The sequence below is a fragment of the Lygodium microphyllum genome, chromosome 21, assembly GCF_053477565.2.
Source record: "Lygodium microphyllum isolate KBCC chromosome 21, Lygodium_microphyllum_v1.1.10, whole genome shotgun sequence".
In the NCBI taxonomy this organism is placed as follows: domain Eukaryota; kingdom Viridiplantae; phylum Streptophyta; class Polypodiopsida; order Schizaeales; family Lygodiaceae; genus Lygodium; species Lygodium microphyllum.
Genome location: NC_141155.1, coordinates 115,459,286 through 115,479,920, shown reverse-complemented (window position 1 = coordinate 115,479,920; position 20,635 = coordinate 115,459,286). Strand labels below are relative to the sequence as shown.

Genomic DNA, 20,635 nt, shown 5'->3' with positions numbered 1-20,635 from the left:
TGTACATGAATTAAATCCGATACATTTGCATAAATGACAGCTAACACTTCAGTTATACATGACCATAATGCCCAAATGCAGTAACCCAAGTGCTGTATATACCACTGTTTCACTGTATAATGAGCATTCAACAATACATGTACCAGGAGAAGCTGCCCTTTTATAACATTTGAAACATCTGAAGTCCAAATTTGTCCCACTCAGAAGTGGATTTGTTGTAATTTCACTATCAAAGCTCAAATCGGCTCAAAATACATCACCGATGTGAAAAGCCCCTAAATTTTTGTAGCGAATCTGCCCCAATTGCATCAAATACATCATTCCAAGTATCAAGTATGGGCAAATGTTGCAGAAATTTCACAAATTTTGCAAAACCCCAAAATTTGGGGTCCAATTGTGCACAAATTACAATGACATTGGCTCAGCTGAGCAAAATTTCAGTTGTACATGAAAAACCCCAAAATTTCTGAGGCAAATGCGCACAATGTCTGCAATTTCTGGGTCAATGTCATTGTTTTGCATGCCCATCATCAAATCTGGGAAAAACCCCAAATTTTCAGATGTAAATTTGAACAGATCTGAGTCCTATGCTTGCTCATGTCAACTCTTGCCAATAAGCAGGGGATAGACTGCAGAAAATAATGAAATAAGAAAATGGATAAAGTAAAAAAACAACTGACGACGTGTTGCCGTTGATCAGCACAATAGTCGCCTGTTAATCGTGTGTGTCCGTTTGACGTTAGTACCGTCGGTTGACCACGCCACCTGATTACCTGTTATGTGTCTGTCACTTGATGTTCTTGCCGGTCGTCTAGTGAGCTGCTCGCCTACTACATGTCCCTCTCTTACAAGCCTAATGTTGATAATTTGTAGACCTACTGATAGCTTGTTAGACCTGCGCTTGGTGTTGACAATTGTTGTGTGTCTGGTCATCATCGACAATGACTGTTTGTTTGGATTCTTAAGAGTGCAAACACATTTTCCAATTCTTTGATACCAGTTTGAGGAGTGTGAGGGGAAGCGCTTAGGAAATGCGCTTGCCAATCGAGGTGTGTGCAGTTGTTGAGTGCAGTGAGTGAGAGTGAAGAGTCGAGAGATGGGTGTGTACCAGTGTGGTACACACAACGAATTAAAGAATGTATTTATACTTAGGGTATGATATACTTATACTTGCAATGGTGTGTTCACATGTGTAAAGTAATATACACACGGGAGTAGCTTAAGGGCCTTTACATCCAACATTGTAGAAACAGGTTAGGTGACCTCTGGTCGTCGCGTGAACTAGCATGAAAATCTCTCCGTCTTTTAGAGGAAGCAATAGAGACCTCATCCTCTGAGTCAGCAAAGAATTGATGATAACGCATCTTTGATATCCTACAAGACATCCATAAGAAATTTGTTTTTTGGTGGTAGATAGCCCCGAAACAGGAGGAAATGACTATAGGATCACAAAGAAGTCAATGTAGAGGGTCGGCCTAGGGGAGATAGTCTGTCGTCTGCACAAGGACTATGTGCGTTTGCTGAGGAGAGTTGTCGCCTAACCAAGGAACATTGCGTTTGCAGTACAAGACTGTCGCTTGATTGAGGAAGCTTGTCACCTCCAGTAGGAGAGGAAGTGGGCAGCAAAATGGGTACCTGGCACAAGAAAAGTGGATGCCTTGGTGCGCAGATTGGTCGCTGTATGCTCACGTAGTGAATCCCGAAAGGTCCCCAAGAACAATGAACTCTACTTTTTGCACAAGTTACAAGGTAAAAAGCATGAACGACAAGAGCAAGAGACCAATTGGATGCAATCTCTTCCCATGCCTTGTGTGAGCGCTTCACAAAGCATGTATTTTATGTATATTTCTTCTTCATGCTCAATAATAGTCCAATTTACAAAAATATATCAAGCTTTTAGCTTTTGAGTTTGCTTTAACAAAAATAGGAATAAAGCTAATGGACGGTGCCCAAAGAGTTTGGCACGCCCAATACAATGTCCAAATAGAAATAACATATCCGTGCGCATAGGCGCATACAAAATAGTAATGAATAATCGATGCCTCAATAGACATGACAAAATATAGGCGTGGCGCCTATCAAAATATAATCCATAGATCGAATACTTGCTAGACTCCAATGCTTTCCTCCGCCATTGCTGCTATCTCTACACATCAACTGAAGCATTCACAATCGTTAGTAAAATAATACAATTAAACCGACAAAAGTGAATACCTAGCAGTCTTCAGCTACATAAATAAATCAAGTGGTTAGAAATAAATCCTAACCTTAATTTATTACGAGTGCGCACTCTAAACTCATAAACGTTTATTAATTTAATATGTATTTTGCGGAATCACCCGCTATGGAATCACCCACGTACACACTAAATTAATGAAACGTCCGAAAAGGACAGGCATCCCCGTTAACTTCTCGCACAAAGAATCCACTTTGTGTATGAGCCCCGGTCATCAAAGTTTACGGAATCTATCGTAAAACCTCACGGAATCCACCGTGGCATGGAATCCACCGTGGAATATGCCTCCTGGCATCATACCCCCGGGGTGGGATAGCAATTGACCTCAATTGCTATTAGCTCAATGTGGAGCTAACAGAGTGGGGAAAGCATTTAAGTCTCTAGCGTGCATCCATTGTGCTTCCTCTACAGGATGGTTCTTAAATTTAACTAGATATCTAGAATACCTTCGACCAATTCTAGTGGTCATAAAGTCAGTGTCTATGATAGCTTCTGGTTCAAGTATTTCAGTCTCTTTCTCTAATAAAGGTGGGTTTCCATAAACAGGGTGTACAGGTAATTGGCCTCTAAATGGTCTCAATAAACTAATGTGAAATGTATTGTGAATTTTCCAATGAGATGGTAATTCTAACTTGAATGCATTATCATTAATTTTATGAATGATTCTAAATGGTCCATAGAATCTGGAAGCTAATTTGACAACTGGATGTCTATCTACACTTTGCAGTCTACGTTTTTCTATTCTCAGCCAAACATAATTATCAACTTTGAAATTCGTGGCTTGTCTTTTCTTGTTGGCTTGTTTGGTATATGATTGCTGGGCTTTAGCAATCATATCTTTAACTTCATCAAATATACTGTTATGCATACTAGCAATATCATCAGCACTCTGAATTCTATTAGACAAAGATGCAACAGGTGTAGATAATCTATATCCATAAATGACTTCAAACGGTGCTTTCTTTGTAGATGTGTGCGGTGTATTGTTATATGCAAACTGTAATAAATGCAAATGAGTGTCCCATGTCTGAGGTTTAGAGATAGTATATGTACGTAAAAGATCTAGAATGGTGCTATTTGTGGCTTCTGTTTGTCCATTAGTTTCTGGATGAAATGCAGATGAGAAATCAATCTTTGTGCCTAGGCTAGCAAATAGAGTAATCCAAAAGTTGTTACAAAATCTAGAATCATGATCTGAAATAATAACTTTTGGCAATCCATGGTTAGTAAAAACAGTTTTAAAAAACAATTGTGCTGCTTGTGATGCTGTTAAAGTTTTCTTACATGGAATGAAATATGCTTGTTTACTAAATCTATCTACAACTGTCAAAATCATATCATGGTTAGATTTAGTATTTGGTAAACCAGTAATGAAATCCATAGAAATTTGTTTCCAAGGTTTAGATGGAATAGACAAAGGCATAAGTAATCCATACTGTTTACCATGATGTCTCTTAACTCTTTGACAAATCAAACATTCAGAAACAAAGTTAGATACATCAGCATCCATATGCGGCCAATAAAAATCTTCAGTTAGCATACGTAATGTAGATATAATACCTCTATGACCTTGATATAGGGGACAATGAATTTCATTCAAAACAAAAGATCGGAATGGAATTGTAACACACAATCTCTTTTCATAAAACATAAATCCATCATTATATGACAATGAATCAACAGGAATGAAATTATTTTGAACTAATTTATTCCAATGAGAATGAAAAGTAATATCTTGGTGATATGTATCTTTCATAGCAATCAAAGAATCAAAAGATATGACAGAAATATTATGAATGGCAGGTCTTCTACTCAATGCATCAGCCACTACATTTTCTTTTCCAGGTTGGTATTGAATGATAGGATGAAAACTTTGAATAAAGGAAGCCCATTTGATATGTCGGTCAGAGATTTGAGGTTGGCTAAGTAAATGTCTAATACTTTGCTGATCGGTCTTTATCATAAATTCTGAACCCATTAAGTAGTGTTTCCACTGTTTTAATGCTTGTACAACTGCTAATAGTTCTTTGCCATATGTGGAATATTTCAGCTTTGAGGGTTTCAGCTTACAACTAGAATATGCTATAGGATGATTGTCTTGCATAAGTACGGCTCCTATTCCTGATCCACTAGCATCGGTCACTACTAGAAAGAATGGTCTATTAAAATCAGGCAACTGTAAAATAGGAGCATTGGTTAATGCATGTTTCAGTAAGTCAAAGGATTTTTGTTGATTTTCAGTCCATTGATAAACAATTTCTTTCTTCAAAAGTTTGGTTAATGGTAAAGCAAGTAATGAAAAATTACGTACAAACTTCCTATAGAAACTAGCAAGACCAAGGAATGAGCGTAACTCATGCACGTTTTTAGAAACAGGCCAATTCAATATTGCATTAATTTTCTTAGGATTAACTTTAATTCCATCAGATGATACAATATGATCTAAATACTCAATTTCCGTCTTAAAGAATTCACTCTTTTCAGGATTTGCATACAGTTGATTTTCTTTAAATAATTGAAAAACCAATGACAAATGCTCATAATGTTCTTTCTCATTCTGACTAAACACCAAAATATCATCAAGAAAATAATTACACAATACTGATATTTCAAAAAGATACGGTTCATCATTCTACTAAAGGTAGCAGGTGCATTAGTCAATCCGAATGGCATGACGAAAAATTCGTAATGACCAAATTGTGTTCTGAATGCAGTCTTGAATATGTCAGACTTATCTAGCCTCACCTGATGATAACCAGACTTAAGGTCAATTTTACTAAATATAGAAGATCCTTGCAGTTTGTCCGTAAGGTCATCAACTCTAGGAATAGAATATCTATTCTTTACAGTGATCTTATTTAAAGCTCGATAGTCAATACACATACGATAGGTATTATTCTTTTTTTTGACTAACAATACAAGTGCACCGAATGGAGAACTGCTAGGTCGAATTAATCCTCTATTTAATAATTCCTCAACTTGACTCTGGATTTCTTTTTGCTCTATCTGGTTATGCCTATATGGTGCTTTTCAAGGTGGTTGTGTGCCAGGGATCAAATCTATCTTATGGTCTTCTGGACGTGAAGGAGGTAAACCTGGTGGTAGGTCTTCTGCAAAACAGTCCTTAAAATATGCAAGAAATTCTTTATGCCTAGGGTGCATATGATTTTCCTTTACTTGCAATTCATTTATCCAAATGAGATAGGATTTACTACTCTTGCGTAATGCACGTTTAGCTTGAGTATGCGAAAGCAGTGGAAAAACATTAGATGCATGCATACCATATAATATAATAGATTTTCCTTGAAAATTAATATTCATTGTGTGTGTGGAATAATCTATATGTGGGTTATGGTGGTGTCGCCAAGGCATACTTAAAATAATGTCACTCGACTGTAATGGAACAACTAAGAAATTTCTTCTTTCAGTGTATGAACCAATTTGAATCTCTAAGTCTTGCACTTCCTGTGTACCATTATACCTAGTGCTTAAAAATGCAGCTTTTATGCGATAATGCGTAGGTACAGTCTGTAATTTCAATTCCTTTACCAATTTTGCTGAAATAAACTCGTGAGTACTACCGTCATCATGCAAAATAGTCTTTTTCTTTCCATTCACCAAACATTTCATAGTCAATAAAGAATGTGGAGTAGGCATACTTGGTAAAGTATCGAAAGTAGTAGTAGTGTCGTCCTCATCTTCAGTGAAATCAGTCATATCCTCATGTTCGTCTTTGTCCATGGCTCCAAGATAGTTGATATGAGCTGGTGGCTTCTTTAAATGACAATTTGCTGCAAGATGTCCACGCTGGTGGCATTTATAGTATACTATTGGCTTGACTTTGGTTACATTATTTGCAACGGCGAGAAGTCTAGGTACATTTGGATTTGGCTGTGGAATAGGCTTAGGATTTGGATTGACATTGGATGGTAATGCAGGTGGTTTAGCCCAATTCTTACGGAAAGATGATGAAGAGAAACGACCTGGATTAAATCTTCTAAAATTGGAATTGAATTGTTTAGATTCATAATTACCATTGGTTTGGAATTGCTGTGGTCGTCTGTCTCTACCGCGTAGCTTATCTTCAGTGTCGTCAGCTAGTGAAATGGCGTCTTCAAGAGTAGCAGGCTTGAACATGTTAACTTCAGCGTAGTAATACCCAAGGAGTCCAGACATATACTTCCGCTTATGTGTCGTCTCTGATACGTCTTCAAGCATGCGTAGCTAGAGGAGTGCATTCCAAAAACGCTCTGTATACATAGGCTCACGATCCCGTTGCTGGAGTAGATCCCATTGCTTGATAGCTTTCTCATGAAATTGCGGTGGAAGGAAATTTTGCATGAACTTCTTCTTGAAATCTTCCCAAGTAGCAGGACATTTTATGCTCTTGCGTACTACAGTTCACCAAAGTGATGCTCTGTCTACTAAATGATTAGTAACACATTTGATTTTATCTTTTTCTGCATAGGTTTCCTCATGGAAATAGTCATCAAACTGACTAATGAATGCTAGAACAGTCTTTCCTTCTCGTATACCATTGAAAGTACGAAATTTGAAACTTCATTTACTTATCTTTGATTCCTTGCGAATGGTTTGAGCTTCAAGAGTTGCGTCGATGGTACGTCGAATCAAATCTTCAGCTTGAGGTTCTTCTTTGTCGGTAGACGCTCTTTGTAATTTTGCCAGTTGCGCTTGCAATGATTGCCTAGTCCTTCGTTCTTCTTCCAATTGCATCATGATTAAGTCCAGCTTTTGCTCCATCGTAGGCTCAGATAGGTCATCTTCAGCCATAGGATCATCCATATGTGGTTCCGTCATCCTGTAAAACTCAAAAGACCTTTCTCACTCAAAATCAAGTTAGCGGGATGAGCGTAGCTTAAATTCGGGGTTACAAGGCTTATGTGTTTTTTGGGTATTTTTTTCTCAATCTTCAAAAAATCTGTAATTTTTCCTTCTTCGTATGCTGAAAATGCTTCAGTAAACCTGCATATGGGTAGAATACCTTCCAACGAACAACTTTGCAGTTCGGAGTTTCTGCGCAGGAACAGCCCTTCTAGGAGTTTTGAGCACAAGTCAGTTCTGACTCCAGTTGACTAGTTTGACTTGCAGAATTGTAGACTTATGTGACTTTCAGAGTTGCAGACTTACAGAACTTAGCCGACTTAGTGAACTTGCAGAACTTGATCACAGATTACTTGCAGAACTTGATTTCTGAGGTGTGGGACCTGGAGTTGTTGACTTGCAGAGTTGGGGAGCTTTAGGTAACTTAGTGGATTAAGAAGCTTTTGGCTTCTTAATCCGCTGTCGATTTTGAGGACAAGAGTATGTCCTTGGCGGAATTTTCGCCGCCCAGTACAGCCTCACGCTGTTTTGCAATCGATTTGATTATTGAAGCTTTCTTAAGCTTCTAATCAAGCTTATTAACTTTTAACTTTAAGCTTTGAAGCTTAATGAAAAGGGAGTTACTCTTTTTCTCTGTTTATCCACGATTTTGATGAAGGAGATGAATGAGTGGTCCTCCGCCTGTATAGCCCAGTCCTTCGCGATCTGATGACAGAAACATGGGTTCTTGATCGCCAGAAATCTGCCTGTATTGATGGTTCGCGACGAGATTGACCGTAGAGCCTGATCGTTCCAGAAGCTTCGCCTTCGCACGAGATGGGTAGCGATTGGAAGCTCTTGATCTCAGCTCCGCTCTGATACCACTGGTGCGTAGATCGGTCGCTGTATGCTCACGTAGTAAATCTCGGAAGGTCCCCAAGAACAATGAACTCTACTTTTTACATAAGTTACAAGGTAAAAAGCATGAACGAGAAGAGCAAGAGACCAATTGGGTGCAATCTCTCCCCATGCCTTGTGTGAGTGCTTCACAAAGCATGTATTTTATGTATATTTCTTCTTCATGCTCAATAATAGCCCAATTTACAAAAATATATCAAGCTTTTAGCTTTTGAGTTTGCTTTAACAAAAATGGGAATAAAGCTAATGGACGGTGCCCAAAGAGTCTGGCACGCCCAATACAATGTCCAAATAGAAATAACATATCCGTGCGCATAGGCGCATACAAAATAATAATGAATAATCGATGCCTCAATAGACATGACAAAATATAGGCGTGGCGCCTATCAAAATATAATCCATAGATCGAATACTCGCTAGACTCCAATGCTTTCCTCCGCCATTGCTGCTATCTCTACACATCAACTGAAGCATTCACAATCGTTAGTAAAATAATACAATTAAACCGACAAAAGTGAATACCTAGCAGTCTTCAGCTACATAAATAAATCAACTGGTTAGAAATAAATCCTAACCTTAATTTATTACGAGTGCGCACTCTAAACTCATAAACGTTTATTAATTTAATATGTATTTTGCGGAATCACCCGCTATGGAATCACCCACGTACACACTAAATTAATGAAACGCCCGAAAAGGACACGCGTCCCCATCAACTTCTCGCACAAAGAATCCACTTTGTGTATGAGCCCCGGTCATCAAAGTTTACGGAATCCACCGTAAAACCTCACGGAATCCACCGTGGCACGGAATCCACCGTGGAATATGCCTCTTGGCATCATGCCTCCAAGCAGAAAGCTGTGTTTTTAGCAAAACATTGATGTGCCAAGGCCGCTTGGTAGTTGGGGTGTTCTCCTCCACGAGAAGTCATTTTTATCTCTCTCTTAGGCTCTGATACCATGTGAGTGCGCAACAGAAGGAGCTCGAACATAAAGGAAGAGAGAGATACAATTTGCAAGAAAAGAAGAAAAGAAACCTGTACTGAAAAGGAACAAATGTTGAATACAAGAGGAGGACTAATCAATCCCTCCACGTAGCCCACAACTTTAGTGAGGGCGCCAGACAGATTGATGATGACGGCAACACCGAAGACGGAGGAAGATGATGGAGTCGGAGAGTGCACTTGCCAAGGAAGGATGGAAGATGATGATATATTTGATTGCCAAGTGAGAAATGGTTATAAATAGCCAAATATCCCAAAAATTAGCCGACCTGAATTTTGGGGCCAAAATATGGCCAACCAGCATTTAATGCTGGTAAAAATGCCAAAAATGCTTGAGAAAATTCCAGAAAGGGTGGACAATGTCTGGCAGGTGAGGCAAGCTGAAAAATGAAACGCACATAAAATCTGGATTGGAGGAGAAAATGCACCGAAATGCAATAAATTGAGTGCTCTAGAATGAGCTACCTCCTCTGTCAAAACAAGTGATAGATAGGTGAGAGCTCCTAAAGTCCTCATTTGACTGAGATTGAGGCTCACAGACAGGAGATGACAAGGCATAACAAACACGTCTGCTAATAAAAAACCCCTTCCATGCAAGAGGGTAAAAAGTGCCCATGGACAGGATTTGTTCACACCAGAATGACTCAAAGGAAAATACCAGGTGTATTTAACATATATTCAGCTTCAAGTATTCATTCTTTATATTTTCTCAAATGCTTAAGTCTTGAAAATAAGCAAATATTATAATTGTGAGCCTACTACGTTGTTTGGAGCACTTACATGGAATCAACAATGTCTAATCAACAACACATTTCGTCCAAATTTGAGGCTCAAATCTTCAATTTCTATTGCTACATTCAACATGCATTTGAGCAAGATGGGGGAATATAAGCAAAGAGAAAGAGCAAACTTTGATCTACAAGAAATCAGCGCGACAGCAATCTGCACAGAATTTGATGCTGGCACCAAAAGCTATGCTTGTTTCTAGAATAGTTACCTAAGCGAGACCCACTCAGCTGGTGGTGGCTGTTACTCCAGCGTCAGACTCACAACTGAGCTCTCCACCCTCAGTTTGGCCCAGAATGGCCTCACACAGCCTTGCATGACTCACCTAGACGAACACTAGACTCAAGTGGGATGTGATTAAATAAGGGTCATTTTTCTGAACTAGGGCTGGGCATTATGAGTTTTTAGTATTCCTTTCGAGTTAACTCTTTTAATAAGACCTCATATTAACTTTTATGTCATTGATCATCGTGTTGGAAGAATTGTGGGGAACGACTACAAGAATCATGGATTGCCTCTTAACTTTGATAGCCTGGCTGCTTGAAACGTCTAATAGTCGACTTTGGATCTTTTCTTTATCGATCCTTTCTTGTGAGTATCTACATTTTGATTTTCCCTTTTATAGAACTAGTGGATTATAGTTCTATCTCTTCGATTGCCTAGTATTTTGAAATTGTTTTAAACACCACCCTAAAATCCTCTTTTTTGATTAGTGATGAGCGATCTCTTTGAAGATAACTACATAAATATTTTGATGAACTGTATATTCTATAGCTTAATGTGTGCCCGAATACTTTATCTCTTAGTCTTGTTTTCATTTAAGAAATATGTATCTTGACTTGTGTTCCAATTTGTTTTCCTCAGGTCTATGGTCGCTTTTGTTGATTTTGACTGGAGTTGTGGCTGTCTACCTGCAAGAGCCCCTTTCTCTTGTGGTCGGACTTGATTCTTATTAAATAGTATACATGATTGAGCCAATTTGTTGTGACTTCCTAAAGTTGCCACTACAATATAATGTATGTGGTCTGTTTAGAAAATGAAAGTTATGCTGATCCAAATATTTATACGGTGAAAAAGTAAGTACATTACAAATGCTCCAGAAGACATGAAATGCTTTGGGTCAGGTGCTTGAAAGGCTTTATGCAATGAATGGTTGAGTTGATTGATATGGTTGATGATCAAGTATATGTGCTTTCCTTCGCGGTTGCAAACATCCCCAAAAGCACATTAATGCATTCTTATTTTTATTAAATGGTTTAATTTTGGTAGTAGAAAAAATGCACCCCCAATCCTCAATAAATATGAGTCTTGTATTTGTGTATCCAATCCGTTATTCATCATTAGCAGCCAGCTTATCATCAGCCCTTTTCATGCCCATTGTTGTCTACACCCTTCTCTGGCAGATATGTTAGTTTGTGGAGCTGCTTCAAGTGATGCTCCTGCTGTCTACAGCTTCTCCATCAGCATACTACCTCATTGGGAGGCTTTCACAGCTGTGTTCTCACCATCTACTTGCCGCTCTGCTGTCCACGGCATCCCTGCACTGTGACCACCTGTTCCAGCTTGCTGCCCATCTGTGTTTGCTGCTGTATCAGGCTGCCCTGTTCTGGGAGTGACTCCAGCTGGTATTGCCATCAGTTCTGCCCTGTGCTTCTAGCATCAGACATCATCTACTGCTGCTGGACACGTGCACCCCACTGCCAGGCAGACCACCGTGCTGCCGCCCACTGATCCGGACAGGCAGATTCATCCCCTACCACACTGATCTGCATTTTCAGCCTCTTGGCTGGACTGCAGTGCTGCCGCTTTCTTCGTTAGATAGATTCTGGACCGCTGCTGCATTTTTCAGGATCCATTTGAGTACAACACACTCTGACACCCATCCTTTAGGCACCTTTGCCTTGTTACTAGAGACACGGAAGTTCAAGGCCCCATTGATTGTGTTATTATTCATTCATACATACATTAGCATTTATCATTGTTCAGATCGTGTTCTCCATGTTGTACACTTTGTGTTTCTGTGCTTGCCATACCATTTTTTTTACATGCCCATATCCCATAAAATGCAAAATCTGTTATTGTTACCTGTTTCATGAGGGGGCACATCATTTTCCCAATGAGGCAGCCAACCTCAGTAGTTCATCTCTCGTGTAGTCCAGAAAAATCATTAACCACCTCAACATAGACCAGGCATGAATGACAGATTAAAGTTTGGTGTCAAAAACAAAGGGAGCATCAGAATTTTTCATTTGCACAACATTTACACCAGAAACTTCTCTGTATTTCACAGTTTCCATGGCATTTTTGTGACAGCTGGATCCTACCTATGCACTGGAGCTTGAGATTCCTTGAAGATGAAGTAAAGTGAAATTGCTGTTGGTAAATCCTACTTCTTTGCCTTTACTTTGATTCCATTGGCCTATCCTTTCTTGTGTATGCTATAGTGTTTTCAATATTCGACATTACAGCTGTACATAAGGCAGCCAAATTTTTAGGGGTGCTGTCCATGCAGGTTGGAGGATAAGAAGTGCATAAAAAACCAAGGCTGAGATGGGTATACAGTCTATACAGCCAATAAAAGTCTCAAAAGAGGCATGCACGTCAGTGTAGAGGAGAAGGAAATTTGTGGGTGAACACGTCAATGCTGAGTAGATGAGGAGAAATGATTGGAAGGAGCAAATAATTGAAGCACTAGGCTAGAACACGTGAAGCTGAAACCCTGAGGTAAATCACAAGCCGACAGCCCAAGGGAGACAGAATCAGGCTACAATGATGTTAGAAATAGCTTGGGTAGGCTCCAAAACCATAGGACAAGAGTGCACAACAGGAAGCATGTGAGTAGCAGCAACACAATCCTTCTCTCAGGCTTGGCAACCCAAAACACCACACCACCACCCCCCCCCCCCCCCCAAACCAAACGCGCACACACACACACACTCTCTCTCTCTATGGCGCGAGCGTGTGTGCTGAATATAATTAGAGTCGAGAACATTGCAAAATGTGAGAAATCTTAGCAGCACATGCAAAGAACTCTTCAAAAAAGTAAAAGTATCAATGGTATGGTCACCAACGACTATTGGATAACAAGATCTGTAAATGGTCCAAAGCATCCAAAACCTCATTTAGGCAACCAAAACTGTTTACCAAAATGTTGAGAAGGGGAATGCAACCTTACATAACCCAAAATCCTATCTATTAGGTTATGGGAATAAGGGCAAAACCAGATGTGTTGAACTGTTTTAAGTTGGAGCAGCTTAGTGTGAACAAACAAAAGTGCAATTCTTCTTTCAATGAATACAGTTTATGAAGGCAAAACCCCAACCAAGCATCCCCATAAGGAAAGGCCAAATTTAAGAGGGAGTTTACCTTTCCAAGTGCCCTTCAAAAATTTCCTCCACTAGTTCAATGGCTTATCCAAGCACCATGGCAAATTAGCATGATTCTTTAATTAGGGTGAAAGGAGAAAATGTCAATAAACATATCTAGCAAACAACAATCTCAAGGCCAAAGGTCTACCAAGCGATGAAGCATGTTGCAAACTCCAAGCATGCAGCCTACAAGCTAGATCTTAGTATTTACACACACACAACTTCCCTCCCCCTGTTAGTGCGCTCTATTTTGGTTTGTCATATCCTGGTTGTGACCTTTGCCAGAGCTCGATCGAGACATTGGAGCTCTGATTGTTTTCTGCCATCCCAGAGTGTGCATTTCAATGCATTACACTTTCAGCTGATTTTTGGGTGTGTTCACAGTGGCTGTCCCAATTATCCAGTTTTGTGCATTTTTTTTCAGTGGTTGGAGGTTGGTTTCACCCTGCTGTTTGAGTTGTGACCAGTATGCAGATTACGATCAGCATCTCTTCTGCCTTTTCATCTCCTGAATCAGGTTGGCCAGAATTTATGGTCTCTGTAGACAGCAATCGGCCACTTTTTTCAGTCTCTACCTATTTATAGGAGTCTCTCCAATGGCTGGCCATTCATTCTTTTGCAGATTGCAGCACATTCTGATTTCTAGAGGCTTTAGTCTCTTATCCAGTGCTTCCTTCCATCATCAGCCTGATTTGGTGATCTCATTGATGCTTTGGGCTGTATACAAGGACTAGTAAGTCCACATTGTATTCAACATTCTCTTGGGGTTCAGTGCATATACTTTTTGTCCATTCTTTCACTTCTGTTCTCTCAGTGTTCATGTTGTTTTTCAGTTGTGCACTCTCGGGTTATCATCCCCAAAAGAGACGGGTCGGAGGTTCTATGAAGAGGAGGCCATGTCTACTTGCTTTTTGGTGTAAATTTGTTGCAAAGGACACATATTTTTTGCATTGCTTAGGCCTTCTACAAAGTATGTAGGGTATCTAGGGCTTACTTTTGCAGGGTGTAGCCGATTTCTCCTTTGTTTAGGCAGCCCAACACCAAAACACAATTGTTTCTTGTGTGTTTGCTGATTTCCTTGAAGAGCTATGGATTGCTGGTTCAATGCATTTGATGACACCAACGAGTAGTCAATCCATTCTTCTGAAAACATGCATTCCCATCAGTCAAAACATCGTGAAGAGCGACAAGAAGATCGAAGGTTAGAGTCACAATCATCTAGTGATTGTGAGTTATAGATTGAGAACATTAGAGGCACGGTCCCCCTTGCTTCTCTATATGTCTCTAATAGGGTTCCTATTGTTGGGCACCACAACCGTTTTGGCACTGCCTGCCCTTTTGTCCTTGCCCAAAAAAGATCACCTTGATGGGACAAATTCCTCCCCTTGGTCATGCAAAGTGGAGTGCATACTTGATACCTACAACCTATGGCCACCATTTATTAACACCCCTATACCCCATTTAGTGGAGGATCCCCACATTGGTTCTACTATGGACCAAGCTACTCTTTGGGATTAGCTCAACTCTAAAGGTTGATTTTTTCTCTTTACGAGTTTGCAGAATTTTGTTCTTGTGCATGTATGTAGAGTTTTGACCACAGTGGAGGTTTGGGCAAAGCTCTCTTCGAAGACCCTTACCCACTAAATTACCATTGAAAAGAAGCTTTGAATGCTTCTTGTTGATGACTCTCCTTCTTCTTCCATTCTTTTCAATCATTGCAGCCTCTCTCTAGCCTCCTCTATCCATGTTTGTGTTCTCCTTTCGTTGGGCAATCTCACACCTCCACCCCCAATTTCTAATAAAACTATAGTAATCAAGCTACAAAGATAGTTATGTTTAATGTGAACATAAGTTAAGTAAAAAATATTGGGAAAAATAGTGTAGCATTCTTTTTGGTTGATATCTTGAAGTCCGTTGTATTAGTTGGAGCTTTTTCAAGATTCAACTGACCTGCAAGATCCCAATTGTGCCATGATCAGAGTCCACGGAGGGGAAAGGGCTGCTTGTGTTGCAACACCATTAAAATCTAGCCCCATGTCACAATATCCTGGAGAGATTAAAAAAAGCCTCTTAGCTTTGTGGAAAGACATCAACACACTTTGACTAGTGAGGGTGGCATCAACAATAAAAATTAAGCTCAGATGTGCATTTTTATTAAATTTGGATCAGGCCTCATGTTTCCCATTCCAAGAAAGTAGCCTTGACATAGCTAGCAATTCTATTTAGAAAGAGTTAGTAACCAACGATTCTCCATTGGGTTTCATTGCACCTTTTGCAAGACTAGCCTCGATGATGAGACTAAATGATTCACTAGAAAAGAGGAAGATGTGGAGAATAGACTAGCAATGTTAAAGTTGTACCACCATGAGTCCCAAATGGTAGTATTACCATGCACAAGTCATTGGTCTTCCAAAAAAAAAAGAACAATAAAGACCCAAGGGTGACAATCAATGCACATGGCTTGAAAAAGTGACCAACGAAGAGCAATGATATGAGTCTTGGCATCTAGAATAGCTTCTTCTCCTATGCTTTTCAGGATGCAAATATAGTTCCAGGAAATCCAAGAGGCACCTGCATGTAGTGAGTATTTTTTTCATAGCATGAAGCGGATGTGTTGGGTAAGATCATTTCAAGATAGTAGCAGTCCAGGGTGTCAAAATATGACATACCAGCGAGATAGTAGGGTTGGCGGGGAGGAACACGGAATGAACTCGGCAAACATGGAGAAGAGGAGAGAAGAGAGAAGAAACTTTGATGAATGGAATGATGAAGACCTGAATCATGGAGTGAATGTGATACAAGGGAACAAGGGTGCCGTAGCACAAGGAAGATGATGAAGACAGCCACGAACCACGAACTGCAATGTCCTCCTGAAGGGATGTGAGGGTAGTGAAGAGGTTGGAGAGAAGAGGTGAGGGACTGAATGAATCAGCCCTAAGAAATGAATGAAAGAGTGGCCTATAAATAAGCACAGTTAGTCTAGGATGGTGCTTCTTTTTGGGGCTGCGAACCCTAAACGCAAATCCTAAACACAAAACGCAGAAACACAAAAACGCAAATTGTAGGTGAAGGGTGAAGGGTTTCTTAACACCCCCTCTCAGGCCAAAAATGGGGAACAAGAGAAGAGTGAGGTGGAGATGCAATGCTACATGTTGAAGAATGCTCATGCAGCAGGTGCCACTTGGATAGTGTCCCTCATGGGGAAATTGTTCACTTGCCCAAGCGCCCTAGTACAAAGATAATGAAAACATGCAATGCATAGGAGGAATGTCACTTTGTGTGGTGCCGAGAACCATAAGGATATGTCCGTACGTGATCTCGGGAGGTGGCTCCGTGCTGACCAAGGGACGAAGGCAAGAAGAAGAGGAGGAAGAAGATGTAGAGGATCCCGAAGATCTAAGATTTCCACTGAAAAGGGAACCTGAAGATCGTGGGTTTCAGTAGAAGAGATGACTGGTCGAAGACAGCCACCCCAAGAAAGTAGAGGATGGGTGAGGAACTTCATGTGGAGTAGGTTCCCCCTTTGAGGTGGGAGGTGGAGGGCCCCCCGTTGAAGTCGAAGAAGAAGTAGATGCTCCCTTTGAGAGCAAAGAAATAACATCCCCCTCTGAACTAGATAGAGAATCCAAAAACTCATGGATCATGGACTCCAAAATGTCTGATGACGAAGGAAGTGCCGTTGATCGTGCTGAAGAAGGTATCTAGGGTGCTGAAGAGCTCCAAGAGGTAGCCTCTCAAACTTGAGTAGTCGAGGGTGGGAAAGGGTGGGTCTTAAAATAAGCAAGAGATGGATAACAATCGCTGTCTCTCAGTGGAGTAGATTGGGTAGCCGAAGAAGAGGAATGAGTCGAGCAACCACTGTCTCGCGAAGGAGCGGATTGATGAGGAGACGATATCAAACAATCACTATCTCTCGATGGAGTGGACTGCAGATCCGTAGGTCGTGGAAGCCACTGTACTTGAAAATAAGTGGGAGAAGATTGCCGCTAGCATTGTGACGATCTCCAGGAGGCCGTAGCACCAATCGATCCTCCATGTGCTCGAAAGGACTTAGTGCGCATTGGATGCGTCTTATTGCCTTGAGCATGGTACTTTGATAGCTGATGCAGAACGTTCTCTGTGGCCTAGAAAAGAGAGGTGGCACAAGGAGTGCCTGGTGGAATACTTTGGAGACCAGAAGTTTTCCATTCTTTTTCTCCTTTTGCTCACCTAGGTGGTATTGAAGTTCCAAGGGAGCTGGTTATGGCTGTAACTGATAGAAGAAAGAGGGAGGGGGAAGAGGTGGTAGGCAGAAGTAGGCTATGAGTGTCCAATGAGTGCCGATTAATGCGGAGGCATTAGAACATGAATGTTTCCATAAGGTGCCGGTGTAGGTGGAGGCACTGGGACACGGTAGCCTTGTCCAAAGTGAGGTTGGGACATAGCAGTATAACCAGAAGGTCCACTAGACAATGCCATGGAGGCAAATTGTGGAGGCAACTGATCCACACTCGGGAGAGACTGAGTGGGATACCCAGGGAGCAATGATCTCGAAAGTGTGTATAAGGTAGGTGGAACACCACCCGACCAAGGGAAGGATGAGGTCGTAAAGGATGTGCCTATGTTTCCATAACCCCCGGTGTGATGTGCGGTGCGACATGAGGTGTTTGAAATGGAAATGTAAATGGTGTAAATGGAAGTGGTGAAGCAGCGGAAGAATGTGGTGGGATGGGTGGGTTTTAAAGTGAGGTGTATGAGGTGCAGATTCTATTTGTTCATTTTTATCATTTAAAGATTAAAAATGAAACTGTGAAGATGATGATGCACCAAAGTGAAAGGAACACCAAATTCATTCTGATTATGTGAAGTAGACGGAAAAGAAGGAAGGACTGAAGAAGAGTTATCTTGCTTTTTCTTATAATCCCCTCGACTTGTGTTAACATACAAGAATTGGTTCTCAAGAGGACCTTTTCCGTAGTCAACAGACTGGACTCTTTCTTCCACATGTTTTCTACCAGTATATTGTAAAACAGAAGAGGTAAAAGAAGAAGGCACAAAAGACGAATCAAAAGTACCTTGCACCGGAGAGGACAGGAGAGTCTGAAAAAATGGAAAATGCTCCGGATCTTGCTCTCCAAGAGGGGGGCCCATCCTTGATGGAGGTCTCGACGGCCTTGCAACATCATCAGACTTTGCGCAACATCTGAAAAGGGTGAAAGTCATGCATACCTTCATTCAGAAGCTTTTCTTGAAGGGCAATCCTTCGGTCGAGCTCCTCAATCTTCTTTCGTCGACAGGCTTTAATCAGTTTATATTCTTTAGAGGTTAGCTTGCCTATCTTTTCTTCCATGTACTTAGATGTGTCTTCCACCATGTCGGAACTTTGTGGAGCAAGCTGATCGGCCCACTCTCACTCGGTTTTAGGCATAGGCTGTTCTGGAGATTGAATCGGTGTTGGTGTGTTCGAAGTCATTTGAACCTACTGTTGTTCTTGCTTCTTGCGAAGAGCTCTCAGATCAAAGGCCTAGGTTTCATAGAGAGTACCAGGCTCTGATACCATGTCAAAAGATGACGTACCAGCGAGATAGTAAGGTTAGCGGGGAGGAACACGGAGTGAACTCGGCAAACATGGAGAAGAGAAGAGAAGAGAGAAGAAACTCTGATGAATGGAATGATGAAGACCTGAATCATGGAGTGAATGTGATACAAGGGAACAAGGGTGCCGTATCACAAGAAAGATGATGAAGACAGCCACGAACCACGAACCGCAATGTCCTCCTGAAGGGGTGTGAGGGTAGTGGAGAGGTTGGAGAGAAGAGGTGACAGACTAAATGAATCAACCGTAAGGAATGAATGAGAGAGTGGTCTATGAATAGGCACAACCATTCTAGGATGGTGCTCTTTTTTGGGGCTGCAAACCCTAAACGCAAACCCTAAACACAAAACGCAAATTGCAGGTGAAGGGCGAAGGGTTTCTCAACACAGGGGGCAGAAGTGATATAAAATAAGTAAGCATAGGTAACATGATAGTTTGGGCATGTTTGAGAGGACATGGAATGGCCAGGCATGAGATTTCCAATAAAAAAAGTTTACTTTCAATTTACGCGAAATCGAATCCAACGAGTGCTTCCACAGAATATCAATGCTCAAAGGATACCCTATTAAATGCCCCCCCTAGGATCAATTTTGCACAAACACGAGACACAACACAAGCCATATCCACAAATAAAAGGGATTGGACATGAGACTTACCTCCCAGCAATAGAGCCAAGCAGGCTCACCCCCCAGCCTGGGACCTAGTAGGATGTAGCTCTTTGGGTCATGACTACATCTGAAGGTATAACATTCCATCTCACTATCCCACATCATCCCGGTGTAGGGATGCATTGGCCAATGGGCTAAGAGTCCAAGAGTGGTGATCACACAATCTTGTGGACAATAGGGCCTTGAATCCTATAAATAGGACTCGGCTGCCCTGACCCCAAGGTGTACTTAGTGCATTTGCACTACGTCACTTTACAACCACTGTGACGAATGCTACTAGTGTCCATTTGTGTTGGACATTGATGGCAGTCTTTAAAGCATGAAAATGTTAGAGATTAATCATCCCCTAGACTAGCATTCTGAGGATATAGTTGATATAGTTAGTTCATTTGAAGGGCTTATGCATTTATTGTCAATTATTTGGGTATTTTCAGCAGTCATAGTGTACATGCACCTGATTATGGGCAGGGGCAGTGTCATGTGGGAGGATGACATTAGATCATAGTTTTTTGGGGCTGTGTGCAGCTAGTCAACTGCATTTATGAGGCCACTAGCTGGTCGGCCAATTTTACAAGTCAACTTGCCTAAATTTTTTGGCTTTCTTTTGTGCTACTTATAGCACAAAAGAAAGCCCTCCATCACTTGTGTTTTCAGGTTTGGTGAGAGAGATCCGGCTCGAGGAGATACATTGATAGCCCTTGTCCATCTACCTTTTTCATTTCAGCATTCATTGACTGCTGATTGCTGCGCTCTTCTGTCTCTTTTCTCTCTCTCTCTCTCTCCTCTTGTGTTCATTGTCTTTCAGTATTGTCCTTGCGCTTTTGCACTTATTGCGGTTTGCCATGGTATCAGAGCAGCGTAGAAGGGCTAATTGATCGTAGGCAAACTTGATCCGGAGTTTTCTTTGTGACAAAAGTTTGTGGTTTTAGCCTTTGGAGGCTGCTTTGGCGCGGGTTTCGTTCAGCCACCACTAGCTGGTGCCACTTAGCCCGAGGTCCCTTTGCCATTAGCTCATGCTTCATGTGAGGAAGAGGCTTGAGCCACTCGAAGACTAGTTGCTACCAAGCTCTATCTATCACCGAGATCCTACTCCCTTTTCAGGTCATGAGATTTACTAGATTGAAGGGGGATTTTCATCTCTCAGCAGTGGTATATGTAGGAGCTTTTGACCGTGTTTGAGATGGAGGGATGTAAGGCCATTTCTACTCCTATGGATCCGAACTTGAAGGCTACGGTCCATGTAGATTCACCGGCGGGTGA

The 20,635-nt window shown here is 41.1% G+C and overlaps 1 protein-coding gene across 1 annotated transcript in view; it reads left to right on the top strand.

Annotated features, from left to right (window-relative positions):
- Nucleotides 1–20,635, top strand: part of FK (Ergosterol biosynthesis ERG4/ERG24 family) — a 139,992-nt gene that overhangs the window by 42,369 nt on the left and 76,988 nt on the right. The window contains exon 3 of the mRNA XM_087661753.1: nucleotides 10,629–10,699. Within this exon, the coding sequence (XP_087517879.1) occupies nucleotides 10,629–10,699 (71 nt within the window). The remainder of the gene's footprint in view (nucleotides 1–10,628; nucleotides 10,700–20,635) is intronic.